The sequence below is a fragment of the Glossina fuscipes genome, unplaced genomic scaffold, assembly GCF_014805625.2.
Source record: "Glossina fuscipes isolate IAEA_lab_2018 unplaced genomic scaffold, Yale_Gfus_2 1, whole genome shotgun sequence".
Lineage (NCBI taxonomy): Eukaryota > Metazoa > Arthropoda > Insecta > Diptera > Glossinidae > Glossina > Glossina fuscipes.
In genome coordinates, this window is record NW_023998415.1 from 20,419,188 (window position 1) to 20,444,537 (window position 25,350).

The 25,350-nt window shown below is 33.5% G+C and overlaps 2 protein-coding genes across 3 annotated transcripts in view; both read right to left on the reverse strand.

Moving 5' to 3' along the window:
- LOC119645097 (uncharacterized protein DDB_G0283357) overlaps positions 1-25,350 on the reverse strand; it is a 678,949-nt gene that overhangs the window by 162,853 nt on the left and 490,746 nt on the right. The window lies entirely within an intron of this gene.
- LOC119645096 (putative phosphatidate phosphatase) lies at positions 18,270-22,533 on the reverse strand. Its single transcript, XM_038044998.1, has 2 exons — positions 21,826-22,533; positions 18,270-21,682 (listed from the first exon to the last, which is right to left on the reverse strand). Exon 2 carries the CDS (start codon positions 21,658-21,660, stop codon positions 20,755-20,757), a length of 906 nt encoding a protein of 301 aa, XP_037900926.1. The 5' UTR covers positions 21,661-21,682; positions 21,826-22,533; the 3' UTR covers positions 18,270-20,754.

A 25,350-nucleotide genomic window follows, 5' to 3' on the forward strand; every position in this document is an offset into this window, starting at 1 on the left:
CACTCATTCATTTGTTTACTTTAGTTTTTTTGTTTTTTTTTTGACATGATCGCGATAACGGCCAGAAGCACGTGAGGGAAAACAGTGCTGGTGTGCGCCCAGTCAGTATGTGTTATACATTTAATGACTGCCGCATTCAGATTTGAACCGGTGAACCTGTGTGTGACTTGGCAGTCGCAATTTCCTGCTACCCGCCTATTCATGCTGATAGTGTATTGGTATTTTTGATAATGACTGACAAGAATTTTTCCGAATTCTAAGAAAGATATGCGATGGCTAGAGTAGTCTTAACCGCTTTGTGACCAAGGTCGGACATGCACAGTGAAACGGGTAACACCTTTGTCGCTCAGATCGCATAACCTTTTACAGAGCACATTATATTCTGAGCTCGTTAACAATACTAGCTACGCTCTCAGATTTGTGTTGAGAGCCTCATAATCTCTTACATAGTAGACCGAGTGCTTTTGAAAGAGCACTTGATGCTTTTAGCTACGTCATTTCTTTTCTATAGAACGAAAATAATTTTGTGAACAGAAATCAGAAAATATATGGAAAGCAAACAAAAGTCAAAAACTCAATATGGAGTAACTTTTGTAAGGATTGATAAGAAGCGTTGAATAGTCGATCGCATACAACAATAACATGCGAAAAAGACCGTTTTCTAAGCTGCATAAACGGTAACAAAGCCAGGATTGACACTACGTAAAGTAACGCTTTGTGTTTAATGGAGTTGTAAAGGGGAAACCTTGGTACAAGACAAGCAGGTACATCGACTTGGCCCGACGATTACTTCCGCTGTCCAGTACTAATAACTAATGACATTAAAACTCATAACTGAGATAAAACGTTCGAAAGTGACCAGTAATTGAGACGTTGTTCAGCATCGCAATATTTTTAATACCGGATTGCCAATTGAGGGACCTTAACGGACGTTTGAAGTGTTGACTGTACCGCCCAAACCTTCAGCACTTCGACATTCATTTCTTCTGCCCTCTGCATAGAACTCTTACAGGTACTGACTTCAAACGATATAAAATACGGCGTTCAGAAATCCTAAAAATACTCCAATAAATGATGTTACCCCAAAAATAGTAAAATATTATTAATAAAGTTACAGAACACCCCCTCCTTATGAGAACAGGCTACATTTAATAAGCCTAAACTCTTTCGGGTAAATGAAAGCTCATTCTTGAGCTGAGAGTTTTGTGGTTAAACTCTCAGCTCAAGAATGAGCTTTCATCTACCCGAAAGAGTTTTGTGGTTAAACTTATTAACGATCATGTGGAGGCAGCATTCCTACTGAATGAGCTTGGCTTTACTATCCCGTGTCTTCACAGTCTAGACACTTTCTTGCCTTGCGTCTACCGCGGTGTAGGGTTGACTATTAACTGTGTTTTTCCACACGAGCCCTCTGTAAACGTTTTAAAGAAACTTATCAGCAATTCAAAGAGAATATGACAGACGTATGACCTTAAGTTCTAGCCATCAAACATCAGCTAAATCGGTCTATAGCTTTTTCGTTCGTACGACTATCAATGAGATGTTGCAAATTTTGAATACAGTGAATGCGTATTTGCTTCTTCTTACGCATTGTCTTTGTAAACCGATTTTCTCTTCATCTCTGAACGTTTCTTCCTAAAATTGCAGTGTAAGGTTCGAAAATCCGCTAAACCGAGCTAAACAGCTTCGTCACCGTTTATCAGTAATTAAGATATCATAGGTATATATGATTTTAGTCTGCAGGCAGGTTGCTATCAAATATATCATGGAATGAATTATTGCGTTATTGTCCGATGAAGAATTGTGCCATTTATTCGTTGGTAATAAACTAACCACTACTTCTTGAAGACGAAAGAAGCCAAAGATAAGCTTTAAAAAAATCCGGCACCTGTTCGTGTTAGCTTGTGTACAAATAATTCTGCGCTTAGCACAGAAAGCTGTTTTAATTTCTTGTTTATTAAACTGTGTCTTGATTACTTATTACTATCCTGTCCAAAAGTATGTTATATTTTTTTATTTTAAACGATCTACTACCGCTGACATGTTAAGGAAAAAGAACAATTTTTTTTTTTATTCTTTTTAAAAAAAAAAAAAAAACGAAAACACATATATTTAAGCAAAAATATCAAATTTTAACCAAAAAATATAAATATATTTCCTTAATGAAGATACAATCCCTTCAAAGATGCAATAAAATTATATGAGTGTCTGTTGTTACGTTCATTGATTTTCACAAAAATTTATCAAGCTTTACTTACTATATTCAATAAACTTAACTCAGCACAAATCTACATATATATATGGCAGATCATCCAAATCACAAGCACGATATGATATTGAAGTGATATGTGCCTGATTATGCGATGCTATGCTGTGTAGCTTACAAGTAAATATAAAAGATTTTTATTCACATAGATACATACATATATATATATATATATATATGTATGCATAAGTACTTGCGTTTAAATATTTTCCTTGGTTTTCCCCTACAATTCGACCAGAATTTCAAAATGAAAAAGAAAAGAAAAAAAAATGTCAAATTTTGGGAAATGCCTTTCCTTGGCAAAAGCAAAAGTAAAACTACTGTCAGCTAATATTTGCGCTAAACTATAAATACTTTAACTGTATACGTACGTACACATATATAGTCCAACCGAGGCATTGCTATCGACAGTTCCGTTTCCTTTTTGCGATTTTTGACATGAATGTTGTATACGGTTTCCTATTGCTTCTAACGTGTTTCTGCTTCTGTTTCGTATAACACTACTCAATATTTAATGTGCTCTACGCTTTCGCTAACAAGCTCTTGTCATCTGTAATCCAAATCCATACAATAACATATATAGAATGTATGTATGTGTACATAGCTATACACAAAAATAGCATTTCATACTTGCAAACTGTCTTGAATGACAGCTCATATGGTAAGTGAAGTGGCTTTAGAGAAAAGACAAGAAAAGACTTTTTTCCTTTTTTTATTTATTTATTCCTTTTTTTTTTTTTTTTGTTTTTTTTTTTTTTTTTTTTTTGAAAAAGGTTCTTTACACTAAGCTTGCTCAGTGCATATGCACCGGAATACGTGTTCAGGCTGTAGATTTGCCTGCTTCGACTGTCTTTTACACTTGTACAAACCATTGTACTGACGCATGATGGGCAAATGATTGGTGTAACAGAGCATACAACAGCTGCTGCCACTGATGCTACTGCCACACTCTTCATTTTATTTTCTTGAGTACTGTCGTGATTTTTTTCTTTTCTTCGAATTTGAGAATTATGGCCGTAGACATAAAATTGGCAACACATTTTTTATTATCATATAATATACATAAATATATGTAAAATACAGCACGAAATATTCAACCTTTTTTTTTTTTTTTTTTTATTAATTAGATTTCCCGTTACACACAAAATGAAAAGCAATAACTTTAATATCAACTACGGCTGTGATCTATTTTGACACTTGCTCCCAATTCAAGTTACCAAGCTAAATGGCGCTTCCTACATGTTGCCTTTAGGTAATCACATAGAAGCTGCTCGCTTAATACGCACATAAGTGGCTCGCTTCGAGGCTTATTTCGATAATGGAACAATTTAAACAATTAGAAAAAAAAAAACTGCAACGCATTTCATTAATTTCTGGTGCATTTTATATGATTTTTTTTACAGAGCTGTACCAAATTCTATTCAAGGTTAGCAGCGTCTGATTGTAAACAGATCGCATCCGCCGCTACAGAAGAAACTGAAAAGTTGTCAACAAAGGCATGCGCCTAATTTTAGGTCAATAACTGTTATAGGTTATAAGTGTTAAACTAGAACGCTTTGCCTATTGCTAATGGTTCGCAAAATTTCCATCTTCTTCTACTAACCAGAAGTATATTACAAGCATGAATGATTAAAGAAAAGACGACACAGGGCACAGGGGCGGACGAGTACGAATCTATACGGACTGCAAACAGTTATGTATAGCTATTATGTGCACGACATATTAAACCAAAGAGTCATAGCGTTTTTCTAATAAAACTTTACAATTTATTTTCCCTTTGAATTTGTTACTCCAAAGCGTTTTCGGCTTCGAGAGAAATTACGGAATATTACGTTCGATATCCAAGTTCATATGATTACGAAAGCCGTCAATCTATCGAATCGTTTACAATCAAAATTAAAAACTACGATAGACTTTGTTTAAAGTCGAGATCGGGGAACTTTTCTTAACTTTAAATATTTAAAGTATTTGTGACATATCGTAACTTCTTCGCTGATTTGTGTTGACAAAAATATATCTAGATAGTTAACATAAAGGGCGATGTCTTCTGTAATTGAATATATTTGCCGAAATTATTATAAATTATTTAACATACCGTTACCATCTGTGACAGGAGTTTTAGAAAATTTTTGTTATAAGAAACATACCTGGAAAGAAAAAATAAGAAGATCAAATATATCATAATTAGTGAGAAATGCGTTATTGTGTTAGCAAAAATTTGGGGCAAAAAAATTTAAAACTAATTTAATTCATTAAAAATATATTAAGATAACATTTATCTCGGCATAGTTCGTATATCTTATATAGGGGTATATATAGTTGTTATACTCTGCACCACTTGGTACCTAGTTGCGAGATATATTAAGTTTGTGAGGACGTATGCAACCCCCAGACAGACTTAAGTTAGATCCACCTGAGGCAACATTTTGCGAATCGATTCATGACTGCACGCCTTTCCATATTTAAATCTAATCTACAGGTTGTAATTTCTGACACATAACTATGCAGACATTTCTTAAGACAAATCGCTATTACGGAACATTTTATATAAAATGTAAGTTCGCCGCCACAGATTCCAAGTTTCCATATTTTCTTTCTTATGGCAAAAAAGTATTCTCTATCGATACATGCCGAGAATCGTTGAGATTTGCTAACTTTTTTGTGTTTGTTAAAATGGGAACGATTCAATTCCATTTTCGGTGGCATTTGTCCTTGGCCCATATCTCGCCAAAATATCGAATATGTACAAAAGTCACATACCAAGATACACCGATGGTCAGACAGAAAGGCGGACAGACAAGCCTAAATGAAGTAAGAAAATAATCAATAAGCGGCGGACCTCTCTTAAGCCTTTGACATATAGATATGACCGACCTATACAGCTTCCTTCTTGCGAAATAACTTCAGATCGATTAATTGACACGCCCAGAGGTCAGAAAATATTTCATAATTTTTATATTAAAACGGCTTAAAGAGTTAAGTGCTAATAATTTGTCCTGAAACGCACAAAACTTTTTCACTTATCCTTACTTATTGATGTAAAAAGGTGCACTAAATAAAGCGGAGACAAATTCGATAAAGACCGCATACAAAGGCGGCCACCACTCATCAGGTGCGTTTAAGAACTCCCAGCTATTTCGAATATATTTACAGCTTGAATTTATTTAAGTCTTTCAATTTTTCTTCTTATGTTAATTGCATATTTTAAGTGATAGTTCATAACAGATATGCTCTTCGATGCTTCAATAGGCTTCTAAGTAACTAATTATTTCACTTGACTGACCTCGTAGCTCCGCTAAAATGAGGCCGGCAAGAAAAGTATTGCCAACGTAACGTAAAGGGCATGAAATGCCTCTGAGATATGTTTCTCAAGCCGATATGATGACTCAACCTTAAAAATTCCTTCTACGAACACCTTTATCAAAAGAATTTCCCGTATTTGCGACAAATTGGAATTACTGTAGAATTCCTGTTGATTTTCTCTGTAATTTGACTGTTTTTTTCTTTTTTTTTTTTGTTGTTATTTTGCTTTAGTTCATAACAATAAATAAAATAATTGTATTGTGTGTTTGCATTTAAGTGAAGGAAAAAAAAGAATTGACAATGGCACAAAAAACGTTAACAATGAATTCAATTAAAATGAAATTGAATTGCAATTATGAAGAGAATCGCTCCGCCATCTGCATCATCATCATCGCCATCGCCATCATCATCGTCGTTACTATCAACGGAAACAAAAGAATATGCAAAGTAGAAAGTAAATGGGGAGAAAAGGTTGTATATAAGAGAAAAAAAAAAAAATTTAATGCAAATTAATTAAGTATAAATTTATAGACTCAGGAGCCGTGCGGATGGTCAGCGCGACTAACCAGAGGAACAATATACTGAAAAGGACAATCGTCCAAACGAAAGCAAAGTACGGCTGCCATTGAGTGGATACGAAACATATAATTAAAGCTATTGATACTAATTGAAATTACAAATGATCTGACACTTGACTTGTTCAATAACAGATACTATCACTAGTACCACCATTACCACTACTACTGCTGCTAGTACTACTACTAGTACTACTGCTGCTACTGCTACCACTACTACCAAATGGATAAGCGTAGAAGTGAGCAGCGTGAATGATAAAACAAATCATCGATGTGTATACAAATTTATTAATAAATACATAGGTCGGGTCATGGAAAAAGTTTATAGCGTTTCTTTTTATCAAATTTTAAACAATTTTTCTTTTGGATTTTAAGTGAATCCTATTAAGTCTAAGATATATCATTTAGATTGATAGACTTGTGACATTTCTTTATAATAATAAAACTATCGCGCGGTCAAAACAGAAGCAAAACAACTCGCAGTTGGATCGGCTAAAGTCCCGGCTTTATGATGAATCCTAAAAAAATTGGCGCATTGGCTGCCTTCGTGGTGCCACATTTACTTCCAATCTCAATAAACAGAAAGCACTACCTTGCATGTTACTGCGTGCCCAGCTTCATCTCTATTAGACGACTATTACCCTTTCCCCATATCAGTGTCGTAATATGGCGGCTCCACAGTTCCCCGCCCTTTTCTTTTTTTTAATTATCTATGAGCTGTCACAGTTTATAGGTTTATGCGAGTATTGTCAAGCCTTCGGCTGTGGCGAACCGCCACGAATTTTTTTCCTGACCTTGATATATCTTATATATACATACGAATCAGTTAAGAATTTTAGTTTTACCGAATATGAATGGAATAAGAATATATTTACGAAATACAGAAGAATGTCAACTTATGATGGATGATAAACATTTTACACATGGTTATGCGAAAACGCAATGAACTTTGAAAAGTGCAAAGAAAAAATTTCGCTTGAATACAAGTATCAACACATGTAGAAATACTTATGCATTTATACATTTTTGTATACACATATATTATAGTGGTGTGCTATGATTAACGTTTAACTTTTCAGTTTTAATAGATGAATAGGCAAATGACAAGACGGACAGACGTACGAACGAAAGGACTAACGGACAGACAGAAAGAGAGACAGACAAAATTATCAACGCATGTATATGCATCCATCCATCATTGTTTTATGCCAAACACATATGCATCAAACGTACATCTCAATGAATGAATACATGGTTGGTAGGTTGCTCGCTTGCTTGCTTTTTTCTCTCATGTTTATTTTCACAAAACGAAGAAAAACTTTGCTCAAAATCCTAAAAGCTTTACGCTGTTGGGAATTTTACGTAGCATTAGTTTTTTGTTACTCCTTAAAAATAGTTTCTAAGCTTAAAAACCATTTAAATAATTTATGGGCAAAAAACTTGAACAGTCTGATCGAGAAATATAAGCACTTCTGCTATCTAATACAAATCTATATATATATATATATATATATATATATATATATATATATATATATGCATATATGTATATATAAAGCTCTTTCTAATAACATCTAATTTTCTAATGCTATTTGTATGCGGAGACCTATGCACATATGTTAATCGGTTTCATTAGAAATCTGTCTATTTGCAGTATTTGCAGCCCCATAACACAGATTCACATAACGGAGGGAAAATTTTGACTCCAAAAGATGATCGTCCAAGAAGGAGAAGGTGAACAATATGTGTTGGTAAACCTTTACACACATATATACTTATTGTAAGAAAATAGCATTTATTATCCAAGGCCTATGAAAATTGTCGGGCGGCGGTGCTGGCGCCTACTGTAAAAAGTTTTTAATTGTCTCAGTTCAAATCTACGCATTTTATTCATTTAGTTCGCTGGAAGGGCGTAGAACAATTTCAACTTTTTTATTTGGCAATTTTAGAATTTGCATCCTGCGGCATCCTTCTAATTACGATTGGTATCTTTGCGCATTTGCTTATTCACGCGCCTATTTTTCAAACGTATTGAGAGCGAAGCATTGAGAAAAAAGCTTGAACTGATATTTTGAAAGGGAAATATGTCTGTCTTTTTTTTTTTATGAAATCGGTTGAAACTTTGAAAATTTGCGGAAAATTATAAGCTACAGTGCGGTAAGCCCGCAAATGCTTATCGTTAGAAGGTCGCAATCTTTCCAATTCAAAATGATTCTCTTGCTTAATAAGTCATTTGAAGCTTTTTAGACAGAATCGGCAGTTAAGAGGCGACTAAAAAAAATCGATTACGAACTCAATATTACTCAGTAATCGAGTGTTTCGATATATGTGCGTGTGACCTTCCGATGTATTTTTTTTTATTATTTTTTTTTTTTACTAAAATATTCCAATTTCAACTGTGAACAATGAATTGCTTTAGGGTAGCTTGTATCGCATAAGAAAACTTGCTCGATTTTCGCTATGCAACTTTTAGAGACTCCCTACAAAAGAGTTTTTCGATTACGTTATCCCGGTCTTACATTGATTATTTGATTAAAAAATCAGATAATTTTAATGAATTCAAACAAAGAAGACGAAAAGAGAAAACTAGATCTAACTCGAAACTTTGCTTAAGCTCAATCAATATTAGAAATTCGGTTAGAGTTCTGATTGCCAGCGTCGAGTGTTGAAGGGCTAAAGGGGGACACTGCATATTGGTAAGTTTTTAAGTAGGTTAACTCAGCACCAGTTAATCAAAAGAAAAAAGGAAAAGTTGACTTAATATTACATAAATTCTGCTCTCCTTGCTCTTTAAAATAGTACAAACAAGGCAATAATGATAGGGTAAAGGGAAAAGGAAAAAGGAAAAAGGAAAAAGAAAAATCTTAACTTAAACCTCAATTTCATTTTCGTTCACATTTCAATTACAATATTTGGTTTCTTGTTCTTCATTGGTCGGTCAATTTCAATGTAAGTAAATACTAAAATTCTTCGGAGATTTCGTCTTATATTGACAGGGGAAAAAGAAAAGAAAACTGGAAACTGAAAGCTGAAAACTGAAAACTGAAAACGAGAAACTCTTTTAACACACAGTCATTGTCAAGATAAAATTTTCTTCATCGCCTTCATCAGCAAGCAGTACTACTAATCCAATCATCAGAATTATTCGCAAAACCCTACAGTAGCACTAAGGGTTCCATCATTTACCCTATCCCATAATGATAGATACACTTTAGTATGTGTATATGTGTGTATTTGTAAGGATATATATATATATATGTATGAAAGTTTTTGCACATATTTATTAAACTGGTCTTGAGTGTCTGCGTAACGATTTTTATTATTCCTCTCTCGACAATAGAAAATAAGAAGAACAAGAAAAAGAAGAAGGAGAATAGAAAGAAGAAGAAGCTCTGCATGGTTCAATTATCGTATTTCATGATTCGTTAAATTCACATCTCTCGTACACTTGTACGTTTGCATGGCTGTTTCATTGCCATTTTATTGTATATATAGTACATCTTGTTATATATATATATATATATATATATATGTATTGGAAAGCAACTACATACGTTTAAATATATAGGTACGTGTGTTCGATTCATCATCACATAAGCATTTGTGAAACAAATCGCAAATTTTTTTCTTTTTTTCGGTTACTTATCCCAATTCCTTTGAAATCCGACATATTTATGCTTAGGTCGGTCATTGAGAATTCGCTTCAAATCATTTGCATAATGAATTCAACTGTTTCCTATACTATGCTTTTATTTTTTATTTATTATTATTGGTATTTTTTTTTATTTTATTTTTTTTTTTATTTAACCCGTTGTTACGAATGCAAAATATTAGGGCAAGGCTGCCCTAATACTAGGCAACGGCGAAAGGATTCGCATTACATTCGTACACATGTATAGTTTTCTTTACTCAATGACTTTCTAAGCCTCAGTCCAATGTTCACTCTAGTGTTTCAAACTACATTATAAATACAATTGTTACGATTACTCTTGATGTTATATTACAAAATATATGAGAGTTTGTCAGAGAAAAAAAGAAAAAAAAAAAAAAAGAAAAGAAGAACAATTACATACTCATGCAAGGACAACGTATAAAAGATTATCGTTGGTATAAACCAAATGCTAACATTCATTTTTCTATATAGATGTCTGAGGAGAGGAAGACATACCATAGGTATATATATATAGATATATATAGATATATATAGATATATATGTTTTGCGCTCTAAATATGTGACTGCGTATAGCTTTACATGCAACGACAAAATAAACAGAACAATAATAATTTCATGGGCAAACATCTGTAACCAAGCAGTGCTGGGAAAAAGGGGCCGATGAGCAACCAAAACAAGTTCATAACGCCCTACAGTGAAAATTTCTCTGTGAAAATAAAATAAAAATTATGTTTAGGAAATTTTGAAAGCTCCTGACATCCTATCAAAAATGTTTATAGAGTTGTTTGTGTTTATTAATCGAAAGAGAAATTCGAAAGCCATCTTTCATTCCAACCAACAAGGATGCATTCGCTTGAGGGTCGATTTGCAAAGCTTCGCTCTTCGCATGAGCATATTACAATTGTTAGATATTTGATTAAAAAAGGGCGTGTCAATTGGTCGATTGGTATAACGTTTTACGCTATCTTTTCAACGGAATATCAGAAATATTTGAATCTTTACTTACTATTGGATCTTTGCATGGACAGATTGTCTGCGGCTAACACTGAGGCAGTTTGTACAAATTGCAACTGTCCTGCTGGCATTTTGCTATCCCGAGTGGAACAGCCGACAGGAAGCCACGGACTTGATTGGGTCGACTTTCACGCCGTATATACATTACCTAAAGAATGGACAAATCAAATTCTTCGTAAGCATTGCGCAATAAGAGACGTGCTAGCAAAGATTGTAAGATCGTGTAGATGATATGTAAAGAAAGTGAAAAGATCGCGGTTTAGTTTTGTTGTAAAATGTCGACATTTGTGAATTAAGATCACTTTTACACCAAGAGTAGTTTTAAATTGAAATGGTCACCTTGTGCAACCATGCCTTGCAGTTTCTTGGACCGATCATCTCCTTTTGCAACTTTTATTTCCAATTAACAAGCAAGCAGCGCATGTAATTTCATCTTTCTACGTCACGGCTTATAAACGTGCGAAAGTAAATGCGTGCGGCTAAGTCATGTGACAATGGTGTGGTAATTCTTTTGCGTATTACCGCATGTTACGCATGCGGAATAATGGAATTGCTGGGCAATATCCATGAGGTTCAATAGGTCTGTGCTAAGTGCTGTCTATCCATTGGATCAACCGAAACCGCGTGCCCTTAACATACACTTGTGCGGTATTTCATAAGAAAAGCTGCTGCATTGTTGTTACGATTTTTGCACTTATTGCTACTTTTGCAAATAGTTGTAAGTTTTCAATTATGGTGCATCATGCAGTTGTGTAAGTATCATGACTGATTTCTAATTAATACCTTAATACCCTTGCGGTGCGGGATAATATATTAAATTTGTTTGGATGTATAGAGCACCCAGACGGACTATGGACTCAAAATCACTTCCCTTGTCGACCTGAGCTTCCCTGTCCCTCTGTCCCTGTTTTGTTGTGTTCATCCTGTAGGCCTCAATTTTTGCGTTATTTTCATGATATTTGATACAACGACGTATTTTGATGCACGGATGAGAGCTGCAGAAAACGTTTCGAACCTGGCCATTTTTTCGACCAATCTCCATAGAAAGTCATATTTTAAAAAAGTCGCTATATAAATAACTGTATCAAGCGAAGTAGTGTAGAGTATTTAATAATCCAAACTGGACTCATACAATATTTCTACTCGTTTTTATTTACTGGTTTGATTGTGTTAGATCACAAGTTCTTCTCCTGAAATGAGTAACATCCCATTAGGAATCGATGATAAGCAGTTGTATTGAACGTTGCATATGGCTTCCAAATGAATTTTAAAAACAATTTTCAATACAATAATTGTCATCAATTGCAAATTGTTGAAATAAATTTTTGGAATCTTTTCGATTCATTTTTAAAATTGTGTTGCTTCTTCCTTTCAACGATTACAAACGGAGTGGATTGGTTGCGTCCATCATCGAAGAATGGAAAGACGGATAGAAAGTCTCGCAAATTAATATTCTTCGAGAACTGGATTGTTTATGGAAGCAAATAAATAATATATTTTTTCCAGCCATTCTGCAATTCATCTAATCTGCGTCTCCATCTTCCTTGCTTTGGCTATTATCTGTATAAACTGTGTTCCTTGAATGAAAATCATTTTTCTCAAATAGTATTTGTGATAGGATGATATCGGGTTAAAGCAATGTGTATTTGCTGTCTCGTGGCGGCTCTGATTTTATTTCTTCTGATCTGATTATCATGATCTCTCCTTTAGAGCAATAAATTACAAGTTTTTATGAGACAAAACCCAGTTTTATATTACAGTTCTAACCGAATTCGGGCTGCACAACTAGGGGCAGAAGTCGTTCTCTTTCTAAATCTAAATCTTTAGATAGCCTTATCGTGATCGTAACACTCATCTACGATGATTTTTGAAAAGTGTTTGCTTTTCATTTTCGTGAAAATTGCTTAAAATCCAAGAATGTTGCCAAGTATGAAGAATGACAAAAAAACTGCTGCAATGGTATTTGAATCGTAATCCGTAAGAGATAAACTTAAATAGCATGTTTATTAAGCAAATATTATTTGACATCGAATCGTTTATTTATAGTTCATAACGTTTAAAAAAAAAAAAACAAAAGAAAAAAAATGTTTTCGATGAAATCTTAAACGGCATGTTAGAGTTATTTTTAAAATTATCGATATTTTTTTAAAAAACTTTGTGCAAAGGAATACATTTAAAAAGCAAGCACGCAAAAATTTCCTGTCAACTTTAAATATAAAAATTTCATACGATATTTTTTACCGGTTCAATGTCTCTTGGAAAGATTACTTTGTTCTCTTACCTATGAAATGCCGAACTGATTTGGCTTTGTATTTTTTGTTGCTTCTTTTTTTTTTTTTTTTGGCTTTCCATCTCTCCTTCTCTCGTAGCGTTTGTATAAGTGAAAGGGATGTGACACAAAAGTAGATTTTAGAATAAAGGCAGAAAAATTACGGAAAATCCTAACAAATGCATGCACGTTTGCACACAAAATACGAGAAATTACAATGCAGTCCAATGTATGTAGAAATATAGCTTTAGATACTTGTAATATATAAACAGGGACATACATACGCGCAAACATTGACGCATATATCCTTGGGTGCAAGTTGATGAGTTACCGATGATACGTTTTATTGAACAAATTTGTTTCTATGTCTTCCCCATATATATATATATATATACATATATATATGTAACAAATCTCTTTTTTGTTCAATATTTTCTTTATTTTTCTTTTTCCTTTTCAACTACAGTTTTGTTGCGTGTATACGCTTTCGCATTCATTCAGGTGCATTCATTGTTAAAAAAATAAAAATGTTTTTAGAATATTCTTTTTCTTCTTCTTCTTTTTTTCTTTTTCTTTTTCTTTTTCTTTTTCTTTCTCTTTCTCTTTCTCTTTTTTTTTTTTTTTTTTTAATTTTTGCATTGAAAAGATAAAGTACCGGGAAGAGGGAGATGAAGGGGGAAAAAGTTAATCATTGATACACAATTTTTTTTCTTCTGTTTTTCGTTTCAAAAAGAGTAACTCTCGCAAACGACATTAGATTGATACTTAAAATAGTTATATGTAAGTAAGTGAAATTCGCCTTCTTCTGCTTAGTTACGTAGAGGGGATAAAGTTTTAGTGCATCTTTTAAGGATCTTCCTACCATTCATATTCACATTCATATCCTTATGGAAAATAAATAAAAACATACACTTTGGCACACGAATTGCTTGTAATTCAAGTGAATCGACAAATAATATGAAATTGTCAACTCTTTTGCTTTAAAAAGGATTATACGGTTATTTTCTTTCATAATAGACATTTTTTATATGCTCTTCATTTATAATGAAAGCAAATAAATAAATATATAATAATCTTTTTCGAAAATTGATTATCAAAAAAAAAAAAATAAATAAATAAATAAATAAAAAATAAAAAGAGGACAGAAATTGCATTTACATCAATAAAATGAATGATTTAATAAATTGAAAGAAATAAAATAAATATATAAAGAAAAAAAAAAAAAAAACATTGTCTTTATTCAATTTATAAAAATAATTGTACAATTTACTCGATTGGTATTACAATATGACATGTAATAGTACTCCTCTCTCCTCTTTCAATATTATTTTCATTCGAAGGATTTTACTTATTTTACAATTATTGAAGAGCTGTTCTGCATTAACATCGGTCGCAGACACGTCGGTCAATAATTCTCGGAACTAACGCAAAGAAGTCATCTGCAACAAAAATTCCACATTACATTTAGCCAGGATCTTAACGTGCTAATGACGTTCATAAAAATTTCATGTTATTTACTTGTTACAGCGGCTTCGCTAACCCTTCTTTCGCTTCTTTCGAAACAGTGCAAAAACCTGAATATCATTTGATGGTTACGCATTGAGTTTTGCTTGAACGGGCAACGATGATCCTGGACGTAGTGAACGCTCGGAAGAAGTAAGTGGTTATAATCAGAATATATCCAAAAATTCTAACGATTACTCTCGATAATCGGAAATCGTAAATTTACCTGAGTAAGATTGCGACGCCCAGCAACCGCAATGTTCTAATGCAGCCTTTAGCAAATGCTAATGGAATGCCAAGGAAAAAGGATATGGAGCGAATGATGATGCCACTGAAAAAACTTAAGCACATTTTGACGGCCTTAAAAAATCCTTCTCTTAGAAAAGGTATAAAAAAAAAAATATTTCACATCAAAATATATGTCATTCTTGGAGGAGAGAGAAAAAAAAAAGAAGGAGTTTTCGTATTTAGCAGCGAGAATTATTGAAGCATTGATTCATTGTATGGTAGTTCCATGCTGATCAGCAACAAGTGTACGTAATCGGTCGAATTTTTGCTTACCAGAGCTAAAGTGGTGGCGGCCAGAAGAGAATAACGAAGAAGAAAGAGATAGGAAGTTGGCTGCAGCTTAGTGGGTGTGCGCCCAATCGGTAACCGTTATGCCTTTATCGACTGAGCGCTCACTATAGTTACAACCAAAGCATAATCTACCCCACTTGAGATTTGAACTCGCGAATACTGACGCGCTGGTTCTGGTTCGTACCTATTCAGCTACTCATGCGCATATGTACTAATTAATGCATTGTTACTATTATATACAATATGATGGGATATTTAAAATCGCATGACACAAGTTTTGTAATGAAGACGGCATGCAACACCTTGTAAATTTCTGTTCAAGCTAAAAAACGTAACGTAGCCATTCACAAGACATTACAGATATGTTACAAATAAAAGGGCATTTTTACAGTCTACATAACTTGGGGTACAGAGTATGTTAAGTTGGAGCGAACGAATGTAACACCCAGGAGGGCTTAAGCTAGACCCGCTTTTTGTCCTATCAATCGATTCAGAATCGATTTAACCTTGTCTATCCGTCCTGTTTGTTTATGTTTAAAATACGGGTTACAATTTTCGAGACATTTGGATGGGATTTGATATATTGGTGTTTTTTGGCTTATACGTTATTGAAACCGGTTGGAATCGAATCACATTCTCACCCAATCTTCATTTAACGCTTTATTTTTATAGGTCATTACAAGTAAACATGTTATAATTTTTTGGATTTTCGAGACAAAAATCGTGAAAATATTTCGGTATTCCCAAGTTTGTGTGAAAACTTTGGCTTGGATGTGGCGATTTTTTGAATCCATTGCCGAATAACCATTTTTAGGAAAACTGAAGCTTTATATGGTAAAAAGGCCTAATTTTTAATATTTCTTGATGAAAATTCGTTCATAATAATAATTTGACATAAATATTAACGAATCCGGACTACGAAGGCTTATTTTATAGATCCCCTATATAACAAAAACGTTAAATTTAGGATATTTTATGATGAGAACTATTTCGAAGAACAATATTTGATATAAAACTTATCTGTATCAAATTTGAATCACGTAGGTCTATTTTTTTAATTATCGCCGCATACAAGCATCGTCATGAAATATTTAACCCTTAGATACAAGAGGGCTATAATTTTTAATATTTTACGATGAAAATTGGTTCACAGTAGCAATTTAGCACGAAACTTAATCGTGAAGAGTTTGGACCACATATGCCTATATTTTAGATCTCACCCTATAAAAGAGTTATCATGAAACGTGGTAAAGCCTAATATGTAGTCATTATGACGCAGGAGAGAGAGAGAGACAGAGAGAGAGAGAGACAGAGAGAGAGAGAGAGAGAGAGAGAGAGAGAGAGAGAGAGAGAGAAAGAGAAAGAAAGAAAGAGAGAGAAAGTTAGAGAGAGAGATAGAAAGAGAGAGAGAAAGAAAGAGAGAGAGAAAGAAAGAGAGAGAGAAAGAAAGAGAGAGAGGAAATGGAAGATTATTTTTGTTGTGACTGGTGAGCGATGACATTGTGAAAATACGGCTCGTGGCTTTATTTATACGTAGATGTAGCAAAGCAAAGGCTATCCAAAGGCTTGTTAGCCCATTACTGGGATTGACACTTGAACTTGACGCTTACTTATGGTCTTTAATAAACAACAATGAGAGTCCAAAACTCATAAGTTCCTAGCTTATGGGCAAATTTTGGCTGGCTAAATTTAGAAATTATAGTTTAAAAAAACTTAAGCTTGCTTTGTTAACTTCGAGAAGACTCATAAATCAATTTGCATAATTTTTGAAATCAACGTAAATAGAAAGTGTACGATAGAAGGGAATTTGAAGGCACATTTTTATAGTTGTCTCTAGGCAAGACATTATACAGTTGTCTTTATAACATCATAATACAGACAGACATATAAATATTAAATCATCTTGAATTTGGTCTATATATATATGGTAAAGTAATCCAACCTATGTGTATGTGATGTAATTTCAGATACGCATATCCGCTTTACATATATTTAAGAAATTTAATATACTCTCTCTGCTGGCTGTTGACGTTGGTTGAAAGAAAGAGCCGGAAAAATCTCTTAAGAAATTCTTTATCGAAGAATTCTTGCAATATAAACAGATTCTTATATTAGTTTATTGACTTTTAGTACATTTATCTTTTTTATTTCTCTTTTTAATATTCTAATAAATATTTCATACCATTCTATTTATTTCATAAACGTGTACAAATGTTTGTTATTGCTATTGTTATGTTTATTGCTAAATATGATATTAATTTAAAAATTGCAAAAATTAGCTTAGCTAAGTAATATTTATTAAATAAATTAAAGTTGAAAAACTATAATCATGATTAAATGGAATCTTGAATAATCATTGCCTTAAATAAATCTATATATATATATATATATATATATATATCTGTTGCGAAAAAAAAGTAACTAGCCGAATGTAAGCGAAAATACTGCTGAGTTTAATAAAAAAAAAAAAAAGGTTTCAATTTAGTTAAAAGTGTTAATAGAACCTTTTCTTTCAAAACTTCACACAATAGCTATAACTGATGAAAATTATTCTTAAAATAAGTATATTAAATAAATTAAATATGAAAAATTCGCTTTCCTCTATTGAAGGTCTTTAAATGATTTTTCTTTTCTTTTTTTTTTTTTTTGTGGATCAGTTCATCTTATATATAATGTATTCGTATATCGTAGCGTTTATTAGTATTGTGGAGACTGAAATCGTATGCCTTCTGCGGTTTTTGCTCATTACAGATATTCGAATCCAACCTCACCGTCAATCAATCAACTGCTTCGCGAAATATAAGCGAATCTTTTGATACTCGATACTTGTTAAAAACGCAAAAAACCGTGTGGTTACAAACGCTTGCTAACATTACTATTTGGATAAAGAAAATCTTCATTTTTTGGAGAACTAATGTAGCTAAAGACCTTGGCTTTACGCAATGCAAAGAATGAACATTTCAGTAAGTTTTAAGCTTGACTAAGTTATTAAGCTACGAGCGTTTAAGTTAACTGCGTTTTAAAGTAGCTTCGCTGGACAGAATGGTCTAAAAAAAAAAAAAACAAGAAAAAGAATTTTTTTTAAAGTTTATCAAAGCTAAAAAGGATTCTTTGCAAATCTATTTCCGCACCCAATACACCACAAGTTACTAACATAATCTAATTGCATCTAATCACGTTTGTACTGCGCCCGTGAACTCGAGTGAAATTTCTTACGCTCAAACTCTTTCCAGTTCAGACTGTTTCATTAATGAATAGGCTGAGCAAGAAAGAACACACCAACTATGCATGTTAGTTGACATATACGAGCAACATATTTTGTATGCAATGTTTCAGGTCGAAACAAAGTTAAAGTAAAAAGTAATATATTTTCGAATAAGATCTCTGTTCAATCATATCACCACTTATTTCCTTTATAATTTCGTATCCGAGACTTCACGCACAGTTATTTTCTTATGCATATATATTTAAATGTATATAAATATATTTATTCATTTTTTGTGTATTAAACTGTAGACCTCCTATATATTCCAGATAATTCTTCAGTCAAGCTTAGATTTTCGAAATTTATTTATATAACATATTTTTGTATAAATTAAAAGCAACGACTTAAGATATAACAACTATAAAAAAAAAAAAAAAACTATATTCATTTTAAGACGAATCTTATACACTCAACACGTACAGAAAGCCATTCAAGTTTTTTTCTATTTAACGACATATGTCATTGGGATGATTTCATTTCTATAAATTATCGCATATATAGATATATATATATATATATTATTTAGGTACGAAAAGATAGCAAAAAAAAATATTCGAAACATATTGTTGCAGCTTAACAATCTTTAATATTTTTTCGTAGTGAAGTTGAGTTTCGGGGGAAAAAAAAATATCCTACGAATCTATGCATCATTTTGTATCCGGATTCCATCTTATTCGTATCAGTGCGTGTTAGGCTTTCTGCTCGATTATGCATCAAACATATATAGTGTCGACTATCTAAGCCGATGTTTACCGTAAGTAAATGTAAGATAGTTACATAAAAAAAGAGATGAAACCATGTGGAAAACTCGGAAGAAAACATGAATCACTATATTTACACAGATCAGATTTAGGCACAGTAAGGATTAATTAAATTTTTGTAAATTTATTAAAGGATTGCTTTGCATAGATTTTCATTTCGAAGAAATGCTTCGACCTGCAAGCTTATCTATCACTAAAGCCTCTCTAATTGAGAAATTAATTTAATGGGGCTTTTATTTTTATGTCCAAAAAATCAGAATGAATTTTGATCGCCAATGAAATCGATCTAATCGATGATTCAGTCGAATATTTGTTTATTATGCGATATCTATATCTAATATTTATCAAGTAATAGCTCGCTATTAATGAAGAATCGACGGTCATCCTATGGCTTACTTAAGCAATCAATCAATGATTTCGACAAATTGCTCATTATTTCGCAATTTTTCTGTTCTTTTAAAGCATTTACACAAATTTCCTCACAAATTAATGCATAGGCAATGCTTGCAGTGAAGGTGTATCTAACAGAGTGGCGAAGAAAAAAGATGTCGTAAAATCAACGTTAAGTCTTCTTTTCTCATGTACATACATAGCGTTCGTGATATATATATTTCTACGAATCGCATACCGAACAAGAAAGTTAGTATACCCGTAGCTTATAGTCGTGGGATATAAAGGTGTATACAAAACAACACAGCACAACAGAGCAGAGCACAATGCATCGTAACCGTTGTCCAATAACTATTTCATTTCAGCGACTTGAACAGTAGAGACCACATATAGTGTTAACAAATCGCCATCAATAAATTTGGCTTAATTTACAATATTGATTTTTTCCTTGCACACATTATCGCTCTCAATATCGGGGAATTTATGGGAATTATAAAGTTTTCGTAAGCACTTGAATAGCAAAAATGAAAAGTAAAAACACAAGAACAGATCGTGTATATGTTTTTAAGTGAGTACAATAAGTAAGTAAATTTGTACGCGGACTTGTCTCACAAGGGCTAGCGCGGCGTAAAGTTAACGATATATTTGATAATTTTCCGCACTCATACAATATATATATATATACATATATATATATAAATACATGGACGCATGCATACACAATCCTTATCACATTCCAATAAATACGTAAAATAATAAATACTCAATTACAAAATAATTGTATTGTCTGTTAAAAGTTACGTTATAGCGAAATGATACGCGCTTTTAGTGAATATGTGCACACACGTGCATACATAAATATTCATATAAACAAATACATGTACATACACACACGCATACACACATACACATAACACACACACACACGCACACACACACACACACACACATACAGAAATACTTATTACACATTGCCTCATCTTTACACGGGTGGGTTTAGGCGTTTGATGCAAGTTTATAAATAGACACAAGAGAGATAAATTATGTAAATTATTTCTTCCCTTTTTATGTTATTTATTATGGATCATGTGTTGAGGCAGTCAAGTCAGGCGAGACTGACTCCAGCCATTACCATCGCAATTGTTAATATTTATGTTATGTAGGTAAGATGGCTTGTGATTTCCATTCGATGCAGTCGTTCGAGCTAGACATAAGATGCTCTTTGGCTTGTGCATTTCCAGCAGTTGACTGAGCTAAGACTTGATGCTGCAGTTGCGGTGTAGAGCAGTTTGCCGTTGACGTAGCAACATGTTGCAAAGTACGTTTGAATAGATTTTTACGCGTTTTCGAGGTTTGACTATTGCTGCTTGTGAAGTTTGCATGCCAGTATAAACGACCCACATATAAGGCACTCAGGCTGGCATATATGATACCCATTACAGCGCCCGCCAACACATCCGACCAATGATGCCAATAATCGGCTACGCGACTCAACGTTATAAACCAGGCTAACGAGACCATAAGAAATTGCAACATGTGACGTAAGACACGACATACACCACGTCCCTGGCGCCAAACGGCATGCAGGTAAAAGGCCAAAAATAACATGGCATAGAATGACAAACTCGAATGTGCACTGGGAAAGGAGACATACAATTCACGTAGCTGACGTGTGGATAGATTACGATTGGAGCAATAATATTGTTCAACGTATAGAATGCGATTTTTGTAATCCTCACATGTGGAGCCATCGGGCATACGTGGCTGACAAGCAGCATAGAAATGCGGCCGCAGGCGATGAATTACATTCTTCGCTAACTCAGTGCTCAGATAGGTGGCTATGAAACCGAAACTAAAGCAACCCAAACTATGGCTGATGTTACGCGCATACAAACGCACTCGAAAATTATGACACAAACGTATCACTTCGATCACGGCTATGAAAAGGAACGGCAGCATAAGCATGCATAACAACAGCATAGGAACTGATATAGTGTCAGTATGATAAGGATAACGTAGCGTTAGATCACCACAAAAGAAGCCGCGTTGAAAACTACGCATTTTGTTTAACAACTTCTACGCTCTTCCCATTGAAAGAAGAAAAGAACGCGCGCACACGCACATACATGTATATATATATATATATATACAAATGTAAGAAAATAAAACAAAAAAAAAAGAAAAACATATGATAGATAAAACTCCAGTAATTTTATTCACCCTCACTTTTCATCGATTTGAAATTTTTGTAACGATCACTTTTGATTTCCGTTTGCACGTTCATGACATGACGAACGCTCGCTAGCCCGCTTGCTCGATATCCTCATTGGTTGACTGTTTAGTTTCATCTAATTTTGTTGTCTGGCGCAAATGTCGTTTTTAAATTCAGTAAACGCTGTTGTGGTGCTTTGGGATTTTTTGTTTTTTCTGCCCTCCTCTCTTCCATATAACTGTTGTTCTACTGGCTGGGTGTTGTGGTGTGCGTTGTGGTTGATCTGTGCTGATCATTTGTCGTAGCGGTTTGTGACTTGTTTTCAGTGAGAATCTGTTGCGTTGTGCTTCATCAAACGATAAAAACCACTAGGAATAACAATAACAACAATAACAACAAACAAATGCAACAACGGCCGCAACAGCAGCAGCAACAGCAACAGCACCAGCAAAACAGCAAAACAGCAAAACAATAACAAAAATTTGAACGTTTTTTGTGCGCCGCTCACAAAAAGTCCTAACACTCAATACCATGTATTACAACTGTTTACTAGCAGTGCTGTGCTGAACTGCCATTCATTACGGTGCATACACAATCCATCTATTTGTTCGATTCATTTGGTTCGTTGCGATTCTCTTATAGTTTGCATTATATTCAGATTTGTTTGTGCTGCGTTTTGAGTTGTGTTTTTGTCTGTTGTCTTACAATTACTGCCTTTTTTTCTTCCATGTGCTCTATGGCCAATGTTTTTATTTTTATTACAAATTTTCTTTTTATTTATTTTTCCTTTTCTTCGTTCGTTTTTTTTTTTTTTTTTTTTTCTTTTTTAGTTTTTTAAAAAAAAACGAATTTGGGTTTGGGTTTTTTAAAACCCCACAAATTTTTTTTCTTTTTCTTACGTAGAACTTTTGCATTGATATTGAATTTATTTCTTTTATTCATTGTTTTTGTTGTTTTTTTTTTCTTGTAATTTTTGTTCGGCTTTTGCGTTATCATTGGCGCTAGATTGTCGCTGCGTCGCGTCGCGTCAAGTCGCATAGCCTACGTATGCTCGCACTCTTGCTCTAGGTTACTCATTTACAGTAGTCGTCCAAAGAAAATGTTCCTCTCGCACGTTTATCTTTTAAAACTTACTACAGAAAGACTTGCAATTTTTACCAGTCCCTACTAAGTGAAATTCCCAATCTATACGATTGGCGGCAATAGTACCTTGAGTGATATTTCAAATATTATGTTTTATGCGTCTCTAAATTTTGAAAAATTATTTTTTCATTTAATTAAGAATATTTTTTTTCTTTTAATAAATTTTCTAAAAAGCTAAAGCGAACCAAGATGATACAAACTTCGCCCTAACGAGATGGAGTTAAACTCAAACAACTTTCCACATTAAGCCATGACGTCAATTGAGAAACTTGAATAAAATGCATTTTTCATCATATTCTTGGATTGGCAGGGACGATGTAACAGAGTAATAATATCCGATAGGGTTATTACGCATTAAATAAGTATTAACAAAGAAAAAAAAAAAAAATTATATATGAGAAATATTATATGTACGACAATACCGGAAGCATATGTGTCAAGTATTTTTAAATGAAAGGGCAAAGGAGATTTGCAGCACGTAGTGTAACTGATGCAAATTTGTGTCTAAACCAAGAGAAAAAAAAAGTTCTATTCAAGCGCATTTTCTATGCCCACTATGAAAAATATCAAAAAACAATAAATAAATATGCATCGATACTCTATCGAATCGACTTTGTCGTTTTTACACAGGCGCATGAAGGCACAGGCCATAAAATATACATGGAAAGATGGGGAAAAATAAAGCTTTTCTTGCTTTCGAAAGCGGCAGCATTCTTAATTCATATTGTACTGCAAGCATATCCTTTGATAGATTTCGGTCGTCCTGAATATCTGCCTCTTATTTGTCAAATTGATTTGTGGGATAAGGGAAATAGTCATCACCCGCATTACACGAAGAAGGACGAAGAAGGCGATGTTCGATCAGGTTTAGAATTTTAAACTGAAATCACAAACATTTCATATATACTAAAGCTGATCATAAGATCAATGATGATGGTAAGCAAGAATGTACTTAATAAAGTCGGGGAAGCTACCTTCTGAATGCTGCCAAAGACTTAAGAAGACGGGTACTCTTATCGTTCGAGGGTGGGAAGAAACAAGAAAAAAGAAAAAATATCACTTTAGTTTACATCCCTACAAATATCAAAAATATTGATTTGTCTTTTGCTAGCACATATATGGATGAAGGATTTCAGTTTTTAACAAAAAAAAAAAAAAAAAAAAAAAAAAAAAAAAAAAAAAAAAAAAAAAACCAAAGCCACTTCGCCTTAGAACGTTACTTCCAAGCTATGAAAATTGCTGGAGACATCTGGCTCGCTTTAAAAATCATGTTTCGATAAAAACGTATCTAATCTACGTTTCAAGTATTCGTACTACTGCTAGTTGTGTAGTAATGCTGGGAGTATCGACTTTTTGAACCGTTCAAGATTTGACCACACCCCCTATCACTTTTTTTGACAACTTAAGAGACCAGTTAAACCAATGAAAACAAAAAGAAAAAAGTATTATCTGAAAAATTTGGATAGTTGCACAATAGTTACACTATAGTTACACTATAGTTACACTATTGTTACACTATAGTTACACTATTGTGCAACTATTTAGATTAGAAAAAAAAAACATAAACTATCCAATTAATAGGATGTCATAAGTGCTTACATAAAGCTTTTTGAAGATATGTGTCATGCCATGCCATGTCACGTGGGTCCTTTTCTCGTTATAGTAAAGAGAATTAAAATAATTCTCACTCTACGAGGCACTACTAATGTCAATCTAATTGAGTCTTCACTCGGCAGTCATTCTACGATCACTTAGATTGCACACACAACCGCAACTTTAAACAATCGACATTTTGCAAACATGTCACGTTTGTAATATTAATGATAGATAAAGAGTCGAATCAAGACTTAAGATCCAGTTTATTGCTGTACAGCAGAAATCAGTGTACATTATAGAACCAGACCAGAAATGAATGAAGGAATAAACAATTTTCAGATGTACAGTAATAAGGGCTTATATACCAACGATGATACTATCGATGCACAGAGGCTGTAACGTTTTATTAAATTTGATGTACAACGTATCGTATCGCGACGAACAAGTTGTAATATCCCCTTGATGCATGCACAAACCTTGTCAATGATCTTCAACGGGAAATTTCTAAGCCAAAAAGCAAAACGTGTTTGTTATTCGTCCGTTCGGCACAGGTATGCTAATATATCTGCTGAATATTTTGTTTATGGCAATAAATTATGCGGAATGCATCGAGATTGCCTTCAATTAATCTTCTCGTATAAGACGGCATGCACCCGAAACTGGTCCGTCTTTAGAACATTTTTTCTTTAAATGGAAAATGAATGCCGATAGCACGTTGTTCCTATTAAATGTTTGCCTTTGTTTAAGATTTAATTTTGATAAAATATTTTCACATTTCATCAGTCAATTGTTTTATTGTT